General features: G+C 41.2%; 1 protein-coding gene across 3 annotated transcripts; it reads right to left on the bottom strand.

The window, feature by feature from the left end:
* Nucleotides 1-475: 475 nt before the first annotated feature.
* On the bottom strand, nucleotides 476-14,192 carry SDE2 (SDE2 telomere maintenance homolog). Of its 3 annotated transcripts, none has more exons than XM_004270982.3 (7): nucleotides 14,002-14,192; nucleotides 8,093-8,210; nucleotides 6,977-7,088; nucleotides 6,471-6,640; nucleotides 5,568-5,682; nucleotides 3,144-3,648; nucleotides 476-811 (listed from the first exon to the last, which is right to left on the bottom strand). In XM_004270982.3, exons 1-7 carry the CDS (start codon nucleotides 14,119-14,121, stop codon nucleotides 590-592), a joined length of 1,362 nt encoding a protein of 453 aa, XP_004271030.1. In that variant the 5' UTR covers nucleotides 14,122-14,192; the 3' UTR covers nucleotides 476-589. The 3 variants fall into 3 exon arrangements, with proteins under 3 accessions (XP_004271030.1, XP_049561776.1, XP_049561783.1); XM_049705819.1 differs by having other exon boundaries at nucleotides 718-1,644; nucleotides 14,002-14,172; XM_049705826.1 differs by lacking the exon at nucleotides 14,002-14,192 and adding an exon at nucleotides 11,171-11,360 and having other exon boundaries at nucleotides 718-1,644.
* Nucleotides 14,193-18,489: the final 4,297 nt, after the last annotated feature.

Raw genomic sequence — 18,489 nt, 5'->3', positions numbered from 1 at the left:
AGAAGATAAAGAAAAAAGAGCAAAGTAAACCCAAACTAAGTAGAAGAAAGGAAATGATAAAGAGCAAAAATCAATGAAATTAAAAACAATTAAAAATCAACAAAGGCAAAAGTTGGCTCTGAAAACAGAACAAAACAATAAACTCCTAGCTAGACTGATCAAGGAGAAAACAGAAATTATCAGTACCAGAATGAAAAAGAAGTTACCACTACAGCTCCTACAAGATGTTAAAAGGATAGAAAAGACTATTATGAATAACTTTATGTCCACAAATCTGACAACTGGGGTCAAATGGATAAATTCTTTGAAATTATAATTTACCTAAACAACAGAAGATGAAACCCAAACTCTGAATAGCCCTATATTTATTAAAGAAATAAGTTATAAGAAACCTTCCCACAAAAAAAACTTCAGGCCCAGAGGGTTTCACAAATTAATTCTATAAATCTAATAAAGAAAAAGAGGATAGTTAGAATTTGGTTATTAAAAAGTCACCTTTAATAGCAACAAGAATAATGTCCAAGAGTCAACATTATACAGGTTGTAAGCGCTAGCCTATAAAGAAACAGGAAATCAGCTCCGATGAAATTCACTTCTTCTTCCCTTTCGAAGGCTTGGCAAATAAAGCTGGATCTATCCGCTCCTTTGCCAGTCCTCTGACAGAGAAGAGCCTCGCCGCCCGCTCCTGGAGAGTGCCCCCACACTTCAGTCCCCGGGCCGTGAGTTCACACTTGAGCTTCTCCAAACCCAGCAACTCCACTTCCGCAACAGAGCTGAACGCCAGTAAATCTACAGTTTCCTGACCAATATCCTGAGAAGAAGAAAAAGAAAGAAAAATTTTAAATAGGTCCATTCCTCTTAATAAAACTTCCTTCAATTGTCATCGACCTTCTGTTTTACAAGAAATCTTCATTTAATACGCCATATCTCACTACTGAATTTTAATAATCAAGCTATTCTCTACATTGTCAATACATATAATTAATAAATATTAATTTTCTATCTATATACTTAGAAACAAGTATTCAGAAGAGTAACAAGTTATAGAATTCTTGAACAAATTCTTAATATTACTTTTCTTTTTTGATTTTTCCGGTAAAAATTCAAACAGCAAAATGTACCTCACCTACCCCCATACCATGATCAGAGAAAAGAGCAGCACCCCTATAAAGCCTCATTTTAATGAGATTCCTATGCCTGTGAATCTACTAACCCCATAATCCTAAGCTTTCTATTTTAATCAAATAACTGTGATTATCAAAGTTCTCACTTATATAACTTGACAAATTTAAATGCTGTTCAAAAGACTTGCAACTGTTCTATCCACCAAGTACCTTTATAGACTTTAAGACAAAAGTAAATACTTTTTTTTTTTTTAATTAAATACTTCTAATGACGGGTGCTCTTCAAAGAATGAAAACGTTCACCACCTAGGGTTTTTTTTTTTTTTCTTGCGGCATGCGGGCCTCTCACTGTTGTAGCCTCTCCCGTTGCGGAGCACAGGCTCCGGACGCGCAGGCCCAGCAGCCATGGCTCACGGGCCCAGCCGCTCCGCGGCACGTGGTATCTTCCCGTACCGGGGCACGAACCCGTGTCCCCTGCATCAGCAGGCGGACTCTCAACCACTGCGCCACCAGGGAAGCCCTAGGGTTTTTTTTAAAAAAACATATTAAAAGGTCAGTAATTTTCTCTCACAGTAAGTTGTTTTTTAAAAATATTGAAGAGCTCTAGGGACAAACTATCTTTCTAGGTGATCTTTATTTTTTTTTTTAAAAAAAGTCCATTTTGTTAAGATTTCTGGAGTGAATCTTGGCTTCTTTATATATGGCCAAATCCTAAACCACCACTTATGTGTCTTTGGAGAATCACACATGGTTGTACACGATTATTATGAATACAACAGCTACAACTACATCAAGAACAAAATTTCCACAGTTAAAAGCTCAAAGATTGAAAGTCAAATCAGGTTTTATTCTATTTTCCTTTCTTCATTTTTCCAAGACTTTGGTTAGGATAAACTCCTAGCATATATGAGTAACATAAAAGCTACATGCTTGTAACTCCAGAGATGGTGTAAGGGTCAATTTAAAGCCCTTAGCATAAAAAATTTCACTATCTTCCCTAGAAAGGGCAATATGTGCATTTTTGCTTATTTAACCAGCACCAGTAGGGAAGGTGCTAGTTAAATAAATAATGATAAGCTTTGTGTTTACCAAAGAAGCCAAGTAGTTCAGGTTTCATCTATCCTAAAAAGCAAATCATTAGACTGAAAAGTAAACGTTAAAGATTTTTCCTGGAAGTAAGTCCACTAAAGGCGGCAAATAACTATTTAAGGAAAAGCATGCACAATGAAAATAAATTTTAAAAAGGTTGAGTGTGGGGCTTAAGATTTAATGATAAATTAAAAAGGAGCTGCTCGTCTTCTACAGGAAAGATCTTCACATCCAACTGACAACTGTGTTCAAACAGTAACTCACATGAGAAAGAAAAACTAAGTAACTAGAAATTTAGTGATAGGAAAATAAGCACATTTTATCAAAGCTAAAAATGCCATCTATCATAATATGCCTTATTAGTTCATGTGTTATTAACAAAGAATAACAATACCAATTAAACTATAACATGATATATATTCAAATTCAGAGGTATTAAAACGTGAAAAACGTGCATCTTAGAATTGATGAAATATGGAACCAAGGACACCACCTAGTGGCAAAATAATACCAATTCCAGAGCTTTAAAAAAAACAAAAACTGGGCTTCCCTGGTGGTGCAGTGGTTGAGAGTCCACCTGCCGATACAGGGGACACGGGTCCGTGCCCCGGTCCGGGAAGATCCCACATGCCGCGGAGCGGCTGGGCCCGTGAGCCATGGCCGCTGAGCCTGCGCGTCCGGAGCCTGTGCTCCGCAATGGGAGAGGCCACAACGGTGAGAGGCCCACGTACCACAAAAAAAACAAAAAACAAAAAACTAAGGATTTTTGGGGGGGACATGGCAAGCTTCACCATCATCTGTACTTCTGATTATTAAACAAGCTTTTCCACTAAGCAGCTGATGGGAAAAAGCACATCTTTTCATTTTAACGACTTACTACAGAGATTAAACTGATTTGGCTTCAGACATCACCCCCCCAAATTTACTTACTGTGTTTCCTGACTGGCTTTCCTCCAGCTTGGCAACAGGTATGTTTTCCCTGTCTCCTCCAGGGGCTCCCTTGGCACCTCTTTCCCCATCAGTCATTTCTTTGGTCTCCTGCTCCTTATTCAGTCCAACTCCAGCTGCTTCCTTTTCTAAGGGTTCTTTACTCTCTGCCTCATTTTTCTCCTGGGTTTTCTCTGTTTCTAAAGCCATCTTCCTTTCCATGTACTCCTGGGTAGATGCCTCTCCCAGCTCAGCATACAAGTCTTCTGAAATACCATTCCCAGAGTCCGTCACAGGGGTCTGTAGTTTTTCTCGTGATCTAGAGTCTGCACTCAATACTCTTGCCTGCTGAGAGCTACTAGGAAATTCGGCTGCCATCTCAACAACATCACCGCCATTTTGGGGAACGTGAAAGCTCATTCCTGAAGTACTAGGTGCTTCTGCACTGTCATCATCGGAGCTCTCAGAGCCAGACCCTTCTGCAGTCTCTAGTCCTTCCATGCCCAACCTATTAGAAACAACAAAAAGGTTTAACACCATTTACAGCTTCTACTTAAAAAAAAAAAAAAAGAGTTGCAGTTTGTCCAGGAAACAGACTCTGAATAAAGGTATCGGCTAGCTTGAGATGGAGAGTAGGTGAGTTTCAGAACAAGATACTCCAGAGTATAAAAGGAAAAAAAACTTCAGTGAGACTGGAAGCAACATGCCAAAGATCCAACAGGATCTCTTTTTAAAAGCTGTGACTCTCTTAAAACAAACTGGTTTTGCTTAAAACTTTTTTCCCCAATACTGTATGAATTTTAACTGTTGGAAATCAGATAAAATAATAAACAATTAAAAGAAAATCCTGGGAATTCCCTGGCAGTCCAGTGGTTAGGACTCCGAGTTTCCACTGCAGGGGGCACAGGTTCAATCCTTGGTCAAGGAACTAAGATCCCGCATGCCACATGGCACGGCCAAAAAAAAAAGAAAGAAAATCCTGTTTTATTCATAATTGCCCAAGACTGGAAACTACCCAAACCTCTAACAGCTAGAGAATGGTTGATAAACAAATTGTGGTACAGACATACCAGGCAACAATACTTGGCAATAGAAAGGAACGAACTACTGATACAATATAATACCATCTGTGGATCTCGAAAGCATTATTGTAAGTGAAAGCAGCAGACATAATGACATTCTGGAAAAGACAAAACCGTATGAACAAACATCACACCAGTGATCAGCAGTTGCCAGGAATGGAGGTGGGGGAAGAAAATTAACTGCAAAGGGACACGTGGGAACTTCTTAGGGTGATAAAAATATTCCATAGCTTGATTTTGGTGATGGTTACATGATGTATATTATAAAATTTTCAAAACTTGTAGAACTGTTCAAAAAGGGTGAATTTTGGGCTTCCCTGGTGGCGCAGTGGTTGAGAGTCCGCCTGCCGATGCAGGGGACACAGGTTCGTGCCCCGGTCCGGGAAGATCCCATATGCCGCGGAGCGGCTGGGCCCGTGAGCCACAGCCGCTGAGCCTGCGCATCCGGAGCCTGTGCTCCGCAACGGGAGAGGCCACAACAGTGAGAGGCCCGCGTACCGCAAAAAAAAAAAAAAAAAAAAGGGTGAATTTTACCATATATAGATTATACCACAATAAATCTGGCTTAAAAAAAAGAAACCCACAGGAAATACTACTATCTTTTCTCTCAGGAACATTTAATTCACATTTCAGAAAGAACACAAAAAATTCTATGCTGGACTCACAGAGTTACATGGTGTTTAGTTAATAATTATCTTTCTATCCCCAAAGGGGAGGCCAACAAGGAAACCAAGATCCATTTGCACTTATCATATTCTAGAACTCGGCCCAAGGGAACTGAGCTGGTAACCAGAGGACCAACTGGGAAGGGTGGGAGAACTGTAAGAAGAATGGATAAGAAAAAGTACTGTTGTGCTTTTCACCTGCAGGTACAAAAGTGGTGAAGAGAGGTCTGGCAAAGTGACCAAAGACCTCAGTGATGACGATGAAAAACCACAGAAAAAACAGAACCACCTGGAAAGTAAAGCCATGGCTTCCACCTGGAATTTCTGAAAGTTAACTCTTTCAACACCTAACAGTAATTCAAGTATAAAGCTATTTTTATGTGATTTTCCACTGTAAGGAAAAGAATTATCCTTTAGATTCTATGAATGGCACTTATGGCAGAAACCATTACTAATGTATACAATGTGAGAATCATTGAAACCTGAACTGAAGCACTCTGGAAAATTTCTGAGCTTCCATCAGACTTTACTTAAAAGTATGTTTATTCCAGGTAGATAAGAAAAAAATATAGTAGGTAAGTTTCAGAACAAGATATTCCAGAGGGATAAACAGAAGGAAAAAAAAATTTTTTTTCTTCAGTTCTCAAAGATCTATTTGAAATGAAAATGAACACACTTACCAAAAGCATTTCCTTTTCTCTGCACTGGCTGCTCTGTCTGTTTTTGATTTGTTAGGCCGTTTCCGACTCTCACCGACTTCTGCCGATACCGTCTTGCTGGAGGCAGCCTGCATACCTAACCAGACATTTTAACAACTCAGTTTCTACTATCAGGACTAAGTTCAATTAAAGAATTTATAAATAATCTGAATTGCAAAAACAGCTGCAATCTAAAGCTCTAGATTTAAATTTCTTAACATGCCAAAATTTAATCCAGTTAAAAGGAGACTAATCTCAAATTTATACAGATTTAAGATAAGCATTCTGGCTCTTGAACCGGATTTTTAAAGCACCATGTCCAATTTGTAATTTTGAGGCTGACAGATTCATACCTATCTCTCCTCAAACCTAACGATTCATCCCCTTGTCCTTGTTATTTGCATACAACTGTCTTTCCCCTGTTATGCCATAACCCTTTTGATGGAAAAGACTCCTTCTTATTCAATTGAATGCACAATAGCCCTAGCATAATGCTTTGGATGCTAAAAACATAGAAGTTAATGAAAATCATTCTCATTAAAAACCGTGTTTTAAAAAAGGGACCTAAAACTGGAAGCAAAATGTTGGGGTCTAGGCACCTCCTGAAGACTTAGCTTATTCCCATGAAGTACAAAAAGTATTCTTACCTGGGGCTCATGAGCCCACAGAGTTCAGGGGTCAAGTATGTCAAATGTTGTGAGAGTGTATGGGTTTTTTCCCTGGGTTGTATAAGATATACTGTATTCATTACTGAGGGGAGAAATTCCACAGCTTCATCAGTTTCTCAGAAGTCTGTAACCCAAAAAGGCTTAAGAACTGCCCTCTGTGTGGAACAGCTGGCTTCAGGGATGCCTGCTGATGGCACTAAGGAATCCTCATTCTCACCTCGGAGGACGGAATCCTCCAGACGCTCGGCCATCTCATGGCACTGCTGCTGGTAGTCGGGGCTGGTGAAGCAGTGCCTGGGTTCTGCAAGCTTCCGCTGCAGTCGTTCCAAGCGCTTTTGCTCCTTTTCAGCCTCTCGCTCGGCTTGTTGTTTTACCCATTCAGCCATTCTGGGGATGGGAGAGAAGAGATGTAACTGAATGGCCATATTATACACATGTGTTTTTATACATTAAACACCCCACCCAGACAAATTAATGCACTCTTGTTCATACTGTGATATTCCCTCAGAAAGGTGTGCCATGCTTACTACTTAGCATACTATTATGGACTTGACTAAAACCCAAAGATAATTACTAAATTACAGAAAAAGTTAAATCTGATAACAACAAATTAGAGCATAAGTATTTCAAGTTTACATTTCTGATATGCATGGCATGCGTACAATCACTAATGCTAGAAAAGTATGTTTCTTAAAAAAAAATAAAAACAGGTGGGCATCTTACGCTTTTTCGTGATTGACATCTCGCAGTCTCCTTCCACTGAGATCCCGGCAAGCTTCTCGATTGGTTGTCTTCTCAATCTGAGCACCAAGTGCTCGGAGCATAGAGCCAAAACCTGAGCAAATATGTTTGGAGAAAGCAGGTTAAAAAAGTGTTCAAGGATGGACAAAAGCCAAATTTGTGAAAATAGTATTATATCACAAGACTACAGGTGATCTCTACTTTCTTTTCAGTTTTAAAGGAAATGTACATCAAGATTCTAACCCAGGTGGCAAAGGTAAGAGTACTGATAAACTTGGTTCAATCTCATGCTTTTTACACTTCCTCTTTTACTCCTGCAATATTGTATCAATACCCACACCACTGGGCTATTTTAGAGGGCTTTACCTAGTGCCAGAAATCCCAAGATTCCAAGATTAAGAATTTTAAAAATTATATGGTGAGATTTTGCAAGGAGGCAATTTTAAGCTGTCACTGGCTGATACGACAAGCTTCATTCTTATTGACACAATTTCGAACAGCAGGATGATTATAATCTGAAATGTTAGCTCTTTGAAAACCAAACCGAATCACCACAGATTTTGAGAAAGCCTAAGGATTACATGTTAGTGCATCAGGAGAAATACCAAGAACTGTTCATATTCAGTTTTTGCTCTTTTAGTTTCTTTTTTCTCTTCTAAGATGAGTTACTACAACCAGGACCTTAATCTACCTCAATCTGTAAATGGTTGTATTTCATAAAGTGACTTTAGACCTCCCTTGGAACTACAATAACTAGGCAAAAATCTTGAGAAAAGCACAAGGAGATTTGATTGTTTTGACACTCGTCTGCAAACTGGACAGAATAACAATCACCCCTCTTCATCTAATCCTCCCTAGAGTTTGAGAGCCTAGGGTGCCTAAGAGTGATCCAGCTGGAGAAGGTGGGAATTTTATCATACGGTATCTACCTCAAAAAGAATAAAAGAGAAAATATGCAAAATTAGATAAGCAAACAAAGGATTTCACAAGGCAAATCGAGGCTGGTACATTACAGACACCAAGGAGTTTGTTAATTTAATACATATGGCTACAGAATGCAGATGTGTTACAACTAAGCCATCAACATTCATGTCCTACCTCCTTTTCCACCACGAAGTCTGGGTTCCAAACTATAAACAGCTCCATGCTGCACTGTGTCACTGGTGTTAACGAGTAATCCATTGCATTTCACAAAGTAGCATTCCACTGGAATATCCTAGAGACAAGTTTGGGGGTTCTTTCAATGCTGTTTATGAGACAGTACAAGTTTCTTGCAGAAAGGGACCTAGCTTATCTTTTTATTACTCCAGTTATAAGAAGACAGTATGTGTTCAATTAATATTTGTTGAATTGCAAAAATGGAAACTACTAAAAGAAAAAACTCATTTTGTATGATGTATTCTAGGTACAATTTCTTCCTAATACTTAATCATGATATATAGAAGAATTTTCTGCCTTTTGGGTGAAAATTAAAACTGCTCTCAGGACTTCCCTGGTGGCCCAGTGGCTAAGACTCCACACTCCCAGTGCAGGGGGCCCAAGTTCGATCTCTGGTTAGGGAACTAGATCCCACATGCCACAACTAAGAGTTCGCATGCCACAACTAAAGATACTGCACGATGCAACTTAAAAAAAGATCCCGAATGCTGCAAGAGCCCGCATGCAGCAATGAAGATCCCACGTGCCGCAACTAAGACAGGCACAGCCAAACAAATAAATAAATGTTAAAAAAAAAAAAAAACAGAAACAAAAAACCTGCTCTTTCTCCTTCTCTAATAGGAAATAGGGGTCAAGGTAGAATATTCAGTGCTCAGATCTAGTAACTCTGAAGGTCCCACTTCCTCTGACTTTTTAAAACAGGTAGTATCAAGTTGAACACTGAGTGGCCCCAAGTTTAAAAGTGACGTCTTGAAAAGTGTAGATAGGGATAAGAAGAGAGGAGAGGAGGAGACAAAAGTATGGTTTTTTTTTTGTGGTACGCGGGCCTCTCACTGTTGTGGCCTCTCCCATTGCGGAGCACAGGCTCCGGACACGCAGGCTCAGCGGCCATGGCTCACGGGCCCAGCCGCTCCGCGGCATGTGGGATCTTCCCAGACCGGGGCACGAACCCACGTCCCCTGCATCGGCAGGCGGACTCTCAACCACCGCGCCACCAGGGAAGCCCTGATTTTTAATATACTACCTATATAAGCTTTAACAGCTTTAGGACCAGCTGGCAGTTGGTGCCTCATCTCTTCTGCCAGCATCCCCCTGAGTTCCAGCCAATCACTGCAGAAGCCCAAGTACACTCCCCCAAACCCACTCTATGTATTTCAAAAAAATTCTCAGATCAAATGATGAAAAGAAAATATAAAAACTGTAAGTCTTTCTAAACAAGTTTCTAATGCCATAAAATTAGACAAGAGAGGAATATTCTCCAAAGTTATATGGAACTTAGGAGGCTGACAATTAACTCTGCAACATGAAGAAAAGAGAGATCTAAATAGGAATAGAAAGGAAAAGTGCATTGCCATCATCTTCCTGAAGTGGAAACTATGAACATTCATTCTGAACCACATCATACAGCTATTTCAATGGGACCCATTCATTCATTCAGCAAATATTAAGTACCTACTATTTGCCAGGTACTTTTCAAGTGTTGGAATACTACCATGAATACTACAGTGAATACAGATCCTGTCTCATGAAGCTAACATTCTAGTGGGGGAAGACAAATAATGAACAAATTATATATCATGTCAAGTGGTGATATGCAGGGTAAAGGGGATAAGATATGTGGATGGGTGTGGTGGTAATCTATTTAATACATATAGTCAAGGAAAGCCTCTCTGATCAAGTGACATTTGAGCGGAGAATTAAAGAAAGTGAGAGAATGAGCCATGTGACTACCTGGGGGAACAGTATTCCAGACAGAGACAAGAGCAAACGCAACAGGAATGAACTTATTCAAGGAATGACAACACAGCCAATGAGGCTAGAATGAAGTACACAAAAGGGGAGTGATAAGGCCTTCAAAACCATTGTAAGGACTCTGGATGTTACTCTGAATAAAACTATTGTAGAGTTTTGAACAAAGTGAGATCTGAGTCATGCTCTTAAAGTATCACTCTAGCTGTTAAACTGAAAGTAAGACTATAGAAGCAGAGAGATCATTGAGAAGCTATTGCGATAATACAGGTAAGAAATGAAGGCTATTTGTACCAGGGCAGTAGTGGCAGAGATGATGAGAAATGTGAGATTCTGAGGATACTCTGAAGGTAAAGGCAACAGGATTTGCTAATGCTCTCGGTGAAGGGAGTGAGATCAATAGAGGAATTAGAGATGATTGCAAAAATCCGGTTTGATAAATGGGAAAATGGAGTTGTCATTCATTAAGAGGGAAAAGGAAGTTTGAGGGAGAAAATTAGTCTCATCTCAGATATTTTACTTTGAGATGTTTATTGCACAGCCAGATGCAGATGCCAAGTAGACTGGTGGCTATACAAGTCTGGAGTGTGGGGAAGAGGTCTGCACTGGGGATTTACATTTGAAAGTTGTTGGCATACTGATGGTAGTTAAAGCCATGAGTATGGATGAAATCACTGGGATGAGGGAGGGGCCCCTCCAAGATTAGAGTTCAGGGTGATGAGGAGGAAACTGTAAAAGACTGGAAAGGAGAGGCCAGTGAGGTGGATGAGAACTGAGAGTGATATCTGGACAAGTGAGAAAAGTGTACTCCGGCGGGGAATGGTCAATTGTGCAAACTGGCACTGACAGACAAAGCAAGATGAAAACTGCAAACTGATCACTGGATATGGCAACATAGAAGATACTGACCAGTATGACAAAGAGCTGTTCTGTTGGAGTGATGGGAACAAAAAAGCCTAACTAGAGTGGGTTCTAAAGGAGAAAAGTTTTATGTTCAAGAATATTTTTTTATAAAGAAAATCAGAGAAAATAAGGTGATAGCTAGAATGAATGTGGGCTCACGTTTGTGCACTGGTAGGAATGATGCTGTAAAAAGGGAAAACACTGGAAAATACAGGGGAGAAAGAACTAATGCCCAAATAAGTCTTTCAGTAGGTGAGGGGGAGGGGTTACTGTACAAAGTAGAAGATAATTGCAAATTATTTGTAAAATAATGACAGTGCATCCACAGTAACAGACAAGAAGGCTGAATATACAGCAGGTACCTACCAGATGCACTGGTGTGACGATGCAGAAATTCTCTCCTTACTGCTTGAGTACAAAGTATGGTCCTTGGGATGGAAGAAGTCTTGGAGATTTAAAGAGAGATGTGAAAAAGTAATCTAGGAGAGTGAAAGAGTGATGAACTGAGCAGTGCCTCTCAACCCTTTTCACACCATGGTATACACAAATAATATTTGGATGACACTCTAGGGAAAATGAGCAAAGCTATTAAAGATGTGTTGAGATCCTGGGTTCTGTCCAGCTGCCCAAGGACTACTTAGGTCAATATTCTCAGCAGTCCTGCAACCCAGTGGAAGCATGCTCTGGATTAGAGAAATACAGTAGAAATGCCAAGCACCACTAAGTTTGGTGTTTATGAATTTGTAGTGAGACTTGTTTGCGTGATTAGTTCCCCTACCACAGTCACTGCCCAGATGCCAGGTAAAACAGGTGGAGAGTTGGATTTAAACTGACTGGAGTTTTCCCAGGCAAATATGATACCAGGAGAGAGGAGCAAGGGAGCTCAGGCTATATGCAATGATGTGATTAACATGAAGGACTATTCTTGCCTATAAAATACTGTCCACTTTAAAGAGTTGTAAAAATTAAATGAGACATATAATATACCTCCTATATGTTTAATGTTTATAAATTAAAAGCTACTTTAGTTTCTTTTAATATCTTATATATCCAATGGGTATGGTATTTCTAAAATCCTAAATAACTTTAAAAGACTTTAACATGAAGGCTGAAAGATTATACATCATGTATCACACTTCATTTCCAAACAGAACTGCTTATTTAACGAGACAACTGATTAACAAAATGGCATTTTCTACTTGCTAAGATTCTTGTCTGTTAATAATCACTAGTAGAAAAAAATAACAAAGAAAATTTACAGTCAATTTAACTGTTTTTAACCATGACAGAGCATTTCAAGCAGAAAGTATTACGTGTGTCTTAGGCCAATCAGCTGAAGGCCACCAGAGACAATATATAGTTCAACAACTCAAACTTCTTGACTCACTACAACAAGAGAGGGACTGCACACAAGAGGAATCATGAGGTGTCTCACCAACAAATAAAAAGATATAGTTATTATAGGATTTGGGGTGGATGGAATTTAGGTAAAATTTAAATGAAACAGTGTTTTGAGAGGCTCACAATAAAGCAGGGCTGTGTGTATAAGGGTCAACATCAGGTCTAGACTGTGAAGGAGATCCAGGCTCCTCTTTCCTCGGAAACTACAAAGTTAAGATAAATGTGGAATGTTGTGTCCAGAAACCCCTAATCTGAAGCTCTGCACCTGGGAAATCAAGAGTGCTTCTCTACGTCAAAGTGACTTAGATTCTCAAGGTAAGAGTGGGATGCTTCTTACTGATATAACTTCCAACAGCAGTTTATTCTTATAGTCTATGATTTTTGAGGTAAGGTTTCACAAAGACTAAAAAAGAAGCAGACTTTCAAGGAAGTCATTATGACATTTCATCACTGTACCATGTCCTTGGGAGAAACACTGTTTCCTATCAACTTTGCAGCTAGCTTTATCTGTGTATTATCCCAGTCTGATGAAGAGCCAGGCTGATTTTTACTTTCTCAGGGAGAGCTAACACTAACTTTATCATGTGTCAGAATAGTTCTGTTTTAAAAGGCATAAGCATGAACTTGAGCTATTTTTATTCGTTCCAGTATCTCATCAAATGCCCTTTTGTAAGTTTTGTTCATACTTGTTATGGCCATGTGTCTTAAGTATATGAATGAATCCATTCGTTTATATTTCTTGCTTATTTTAAATTATTTTTTCCAAGACTCCTCATAATTAAGATCTTATTTTTTTCTGGTCTCACTTTGGATCAACTGTCAGTAAGTTTGAAAACTGGTCATCAGATAAAAGTTATTTTCAGAGATACTAAAATCCAACTATTTTGGAAAATATTTCCCCATTCAGATGGTAAAAACATTTCTGACAGTTTTTAAACTGGACTGAAGTCTAGGAATAAATATGGGGAAACTGAAAAACCACATTATTTGCAAACAGACATTGCTTCTTCATGGAACCAATCCAAGTAAAGATTTGGTTTAGACTGCAGTGTTAACGTGTTAATAGGAGATCAAATGTCAAAATTAAAATTAGATTCATTGAGACCAGCATATTCTTTAAATAACTGAATAGGTTTAATATTTTATAGTTGGTAAAAGCTTGCTTACTTGATAATTAAGTAAACCACACATGTAACTTTAGAAGTCAATGACAGGTTTTCAAAAATATGCCTGGGCAAATCAGAGCATCACAATGATTAGTGAAAACATCTACATGACAGGCCCTAAGAATCATGCCCTCGACATGACCTATGTAAGTGCTTGGCCCCGACCAGTGACCAGATAAATCCATTTCCTTCCCAACCATCCTTTGGCCTGGCTTTGGATATGACATACTTCTCTAGGTTGGAGCTAAGAGGGCTGTGTTATCAGTGGACAAAAAATCCACGTCACATAAGCACAGAGCGAAAGTAAGGAAATGAGCCTTAAAAATCATCTGGTTCAACTGCCTCATTTACGGATGAAGAGAATACCAAAGTGTATTCTGTTAGTCCAGACTGAGGGCCGGACTAAACGCCCGTGAGCGGAGGGGTTTTTCTCCCTTCTGTGAGACAAAACCACCACAAAACAAAAGCAAAGGCAGGCCTCAGCATCAGTTTGAAGCACCTTAAAACGCTAACCCTCAGCCTCAAAAACTGAGAACCCCAAAGAATAGACGTGACCCCGACAGACCCTCACCGCACCTAATCCTGCCCCTGTCCTGCTTTCCCATTCCTTCCAGGAACCACAAACCTCACCTGATCTTGGCAGTGTCGGTGGATAAAATCGCGTACTGAGCGCGTGGCCGAGGTACACCACACCGCCTTGCACCCGAAGCTGGGGCCCCGAAGCCACACCACGGCCACAGGCTCCGCCATTTCACCCAGTCGCCGAATCTCAAGACTCCCAGAAGCGCTAAGCGCCACAACCAGCTCGGCGTATCTTGATGACGTTGAGCTCGCCCTCCAGCGCCCCGCCCCTCACATCTTCCGCTCGTCCCGTTCCTCCCCTGGGGATAGCCACGTGACTTGGGACGGCGGAGCCTGCTGCCTGGGGGAGGGGAACAGGAAGAGCCTGGCAGAGGCAGATAAGACCGCGGAGCACCCGGGCGAGGCGTTGCTAGGAGAAGTTGCTAGGGCGGGGCTCCAGGGACTCTCTATAAAAGGCTAGCGCTGGGTTAGGTTTCGAGCGTTCTGGCTGTAAGCGATAAGTCGGTAACTAAGCACCTCCCTGTGCCGCAGGCTTTGGCCCTTTTCCTCACGTCTGTGTAGTTATTTTTGGGTCGCAGGGAATCGTGGCCTGAGAAGGCGCTGCTCCCTGGGGGCGTGAGGAGGGAAGCTTCAGTCCCGGAAGCGGCTTTGGGGGGCTGCTTCCTCGGCTCTGGGGAGCTCCCCCAACCCTAGGGGCAAGGGAAACGGAGGTCAGGAGGTTTCTAAACAACACCCCTGGGCGGTTTTTTCCTCCCGGTTTACCAAGCATTCTCTTCCTTTGCGGAAACTGCCAACCTCTCGGTTTCTGCCTGCCACGCTCAGTTTATTCGTACTTCCGCCTGTTTGCGCTCTGCGTTAGCTTCACTTCAGCTCTGTTTTCAAAATATTTCACAGCAAGTGGGCCCTTGTGAAAGGCAGTGGCAGGAGTGACGCTTATAGCAATGCTGCTTCGAAAAACCCTGCCGTAACTTTCATTCCGCACCATGGAAACACACTCGCACACATTTGCATAGCCTAACTTTAAGGCTCTGGGAATCCGAAGGAGTCCCTTCATATTTTATATGCTGAGATTATGGTGTTTCTAAAATCCTGAAAAATATAAAGGCGACGAGTGTGAAGATAGGCGGGTTCTTAGGAGATATCTGCGCCTGTTAAACACAAATATATCCGCCCGCAGAATCGAATTCTCTGACGCTCAGGTACTTGGCAAATGAAACTCTGCTGAAGGGAAAGCAACAAAAAATTCAGAAATCATTTTAACTGTGGCGGTATGAACAACAATAAAATTTCAAGGCCTCTGAAGTTATAGACTCTGTTACCTTTATTTCACTTACACAGGAGGAAAAATGAGAAAGTGCTTCCATGGGGGTGCCAGGAAATAAAGAAAAATTACACAAAATAACAAAGGTGCGGTGCTAGAGACCAGTGTTTTGCAAAGAGGGTGACATGGTGACCCTGGAGTCAGTAAATGTCTCACTAAGTATGTATCTTTCTAATAAGGGAAGTCCACATTGTTTATTACTAACTAACATTATATCTAGTCCTTCCAAAACCTGAAGTCTGAATGAAATTGTTCACTCTTTATCCCTTTGTTGCATTTAAATTCCTACTGTTAAAAAAAATCCCAAGTATTGAAAAGGCGTTTGTCATATAATATATGAAATAGCTATTATTAACTTTTCAAAGACAAAAATCTCCTGAGCAGTATATAATGTTAAATCTTCACAATAAGCACTTAGCACTATGACACACACAAAGTAGACATTAAATCAATATTAGCTGGATATTTGATGAATTACTAAGGTAGTAAGTCTAATTATTCCCAATACACATCTGAAGAGACATAACTTGCACTAACAGAACGCTTTCTCTCCTAAGGATGCAGATTCAACTTGGGTTATCATTACTGAATACATTTAAATAACGAGGAAATTGATGTGCCTAAAGTTAGGGCTGTGGCCAAGAAAACAGTGCACATCAGTGGAAAAAAACCTAGAAACACAGCTGACTGGCTGGATGGCTGAGAGTGTGTGGTGGTGTCCAGTAGACGGTGTTGTGTGGCCAGACTGGTCAGTGGTTATGATAAAACAGAGATAACTGCTGCCACGTTTCCCACCTCACGGTGTTAGGTAGGGAAGGGACAGGAAGACACATGTAGGGTTGTGACACTAAGTGGTGAGGGGGTGGGGGCCTAGTTCCTCTACTATCAAAAGAGTGTAGCTGTGCTCTTAGAGCTGTATTTGCTGTTCTTTCCAAACCACACTGACCTTGTTTCTGCCCATCTTCTCCAAAAGATTGACTCTAGCTATACAGTTGCTTTTTGAAGACTGGTTCAACCGCCACAAGAAGGACACTGTGAGAGCATCCCAAGGCAATGGGGAATATTGTTCACTGCCAGGAAATGACAGCACCAGACAACGTTTGTGTGGCAGCCCGTGACAGGGGCTCAACTGAGCCAGAATGTCCTGCTGGTCTGTAAGAACAGGAAGCAGAGCCGTACAGCTCTGGCAGTTTCCATAAAAGTTCAGCAAGGCTCCTGAACTACTGAATTCACCGACTATATCCATGTGTGACATGCAAGTCGCACTTCCACGTTTTCAGCCATGTTCGTGCTCAGAGAAGACGAAAGGAGGTTGTCAATGCCGTCTTTACGACAAAAGACAATGGGACAGGATGACTCCTCCAGTGCCACAGACGCAAAACTGCTCTAGACTCCCCAACTGGTAAGTGTCACCTTGTAGATGGCTCCCGACCCAGGAACAATGAGGTCAGCTCCTAGGATGGAAAAACAGCTTCTGGGTAAGAGCTGTGTAATCCACACTGGGTGGTGGTTGGTGTAGGAGGTGGAGCCTGAAGCAAGCACCCAAGGTGTTTGGCTGCCAATGAAGGCACAGCTCCACCCTCCTTCCTTTACTGGATGGAAGAAAACAGGACCCATCAAGGGTGAGATGGAGTTGAGATGTAGAAGAGGTTTGTGTTTAGCTCTGATGCTGGAAAGGATCTGGAGAGGGCAGAAGAGGAGAGTAGGGTAGAAGCGCAGAGCAGAGATAAAAAGCTGAACCCACAGTCAGTGCTGAATGAAGAAGCCCACCTCTCTGTAGTATCAGCAAGAAGAAAGCATCTTCACTTAGGGTAGACTTACATCAATACATTCTGTCACTCCTGATTGCCCTAGATATTACCTTATTTGCATCATCATGCCAACAGTAGTTTCCAAAGGCTTATTTGGTATCATCATTCTTACATCACCATCAAATAATGTCATTACATTAAAAATTTCTGCCGTGCTGTTCAGTGTACTAGAACTATAAAACAAAACAGGCAAAGCACCTATCTTTCAGAAATTTACTATCTCAGCACTGGAATTTTTTCAACACTGAAGTTTAATTTCTCTCTAGTCAATAGATATCCACAATCCTTTATGAATTCTGCATAGCTAAGCCTTTCAAAAGGGGATTTTCCTGCTGGAGAAGTGATAAGTCTTTGGGAGTATTTTTTCCTTTAATTATTTGACATTAGAGTATGTCCACTACATTAGTCAGTGTTCTCCAGAGAAACAGAGTCAATAGGAGATATGTGTGTGTGTGTGTGTGTGTGTGTGTGTGTGTGTGTGTGTATACAGAGAGAGAGAGAGAGAGACACTTATTATAAAGAATTGGCTCACACCTCATGCAATTATGAAGGCTGACAAGTCACAAGATCTGCAGGGCAAGTGGGCAAGTTGGAGACCCAGGAAAGCTGATTGTGTAGTTCTAGTCTGAAGGTCAGCAGGCTCAAGACTCAGAAAGAGCCAATGTTTCAGTTTGAGTTTGAAGGCAGGAAAAAGCTGATGTTCCAGTTTGAAAGCAGTCAGGTAGAAGGAATTCTCCCTTACTGGGAGGAGGGTTGGGCTTTTTGCTCTACCCAGGCCTTCAACTGATTGGACGGGGCCCACCCACATTAGGGAGGGCAATCTGCTTTGCTCAGTCTACTGGTTCAAATGTTAATCTCATCCAGAAACACCCAGAATAACGTTAGACCAAATATTTGGGCACCTCGTGACCCAGTCAAGTTGACATATAAAATTAACCATCTGGGAGGGAGACGCAAGAGGGAGGAGATATGGGGCTATATGTTTATGTATAGCTGATTCACTTTGTTATACAGCAGAAACTAACACACCATTGTAAAGCAATTATACTCCAATAAAGATGTTAAAAAAATGGGGCTTCCCTGGTGGCACAGTGGTTAAGAATCCGCCTGCCAATGCACGGGACACAGGTTTGAGCCCTGGTCTGGGAGGATCCAGCCCTGGTCTGGGAGGAGCAACTAAGCCCATGTGCCACAACTACTAAGCCTGCACTCTAGAGCCTGTGAGCCACAACTACTGAGCCCACATGCCACAACTACTGAAGCCCGTGCGCCTAAGAGCCCATGCTCTGCAACAAGAGAAGCCACCGCAATGAGAAGCCTGCACACCACAATGAAGAGTAGCCCCTGCTCGCCGCAACCAGAGAAAAGCCCACACGCAGCAACAAAGACCCAAAACAGCAAAAA

The sequence above is a fragment of the Orcinus orca genome, chromosome 1 (genome assembly GCF_937001465.1).
Source record: "Orcinus orca chromosome 1, mOrcOrc1.1, whole genome shotgun sequence".
Lineage (NCBI taxonomy): Eukaryota > Metazoa > Chordata > Mammalia > Artiodactyla > Delphinidae > Orcinus > Orcinus orca.
The sequence above is the reverse complement of the archived record's forward strand: the minus strand, read 5'-3'. Positions and strand labels throughout refer to the sequence as shown.

Bases quoted from the DNA above. Each gene is read 5' to 3' on its own strand.
- SDE2 (XM_049705819.1), bottom strand. From the start codon at position 14,121: ATGGCGGAGCCTGTGGCCGTGGTGTGGCTTCGGGGCCCCAGCTTCGGG. The intron at 8,211-14,001 runs GTGAGGTTTGTG...ACTTGTCTCTAG, and splicing joins ACCGACACTGCCAAGATCAG to GATATTCCAGTGGAATGCTA. The intron at 6,641-6,976 runs GTAAGATGCCCA...TCCCATCCCCAG, and splicing joins GATGTCAATCACGAAAAAGC to AATGGCTGAATGGGTAAAAC.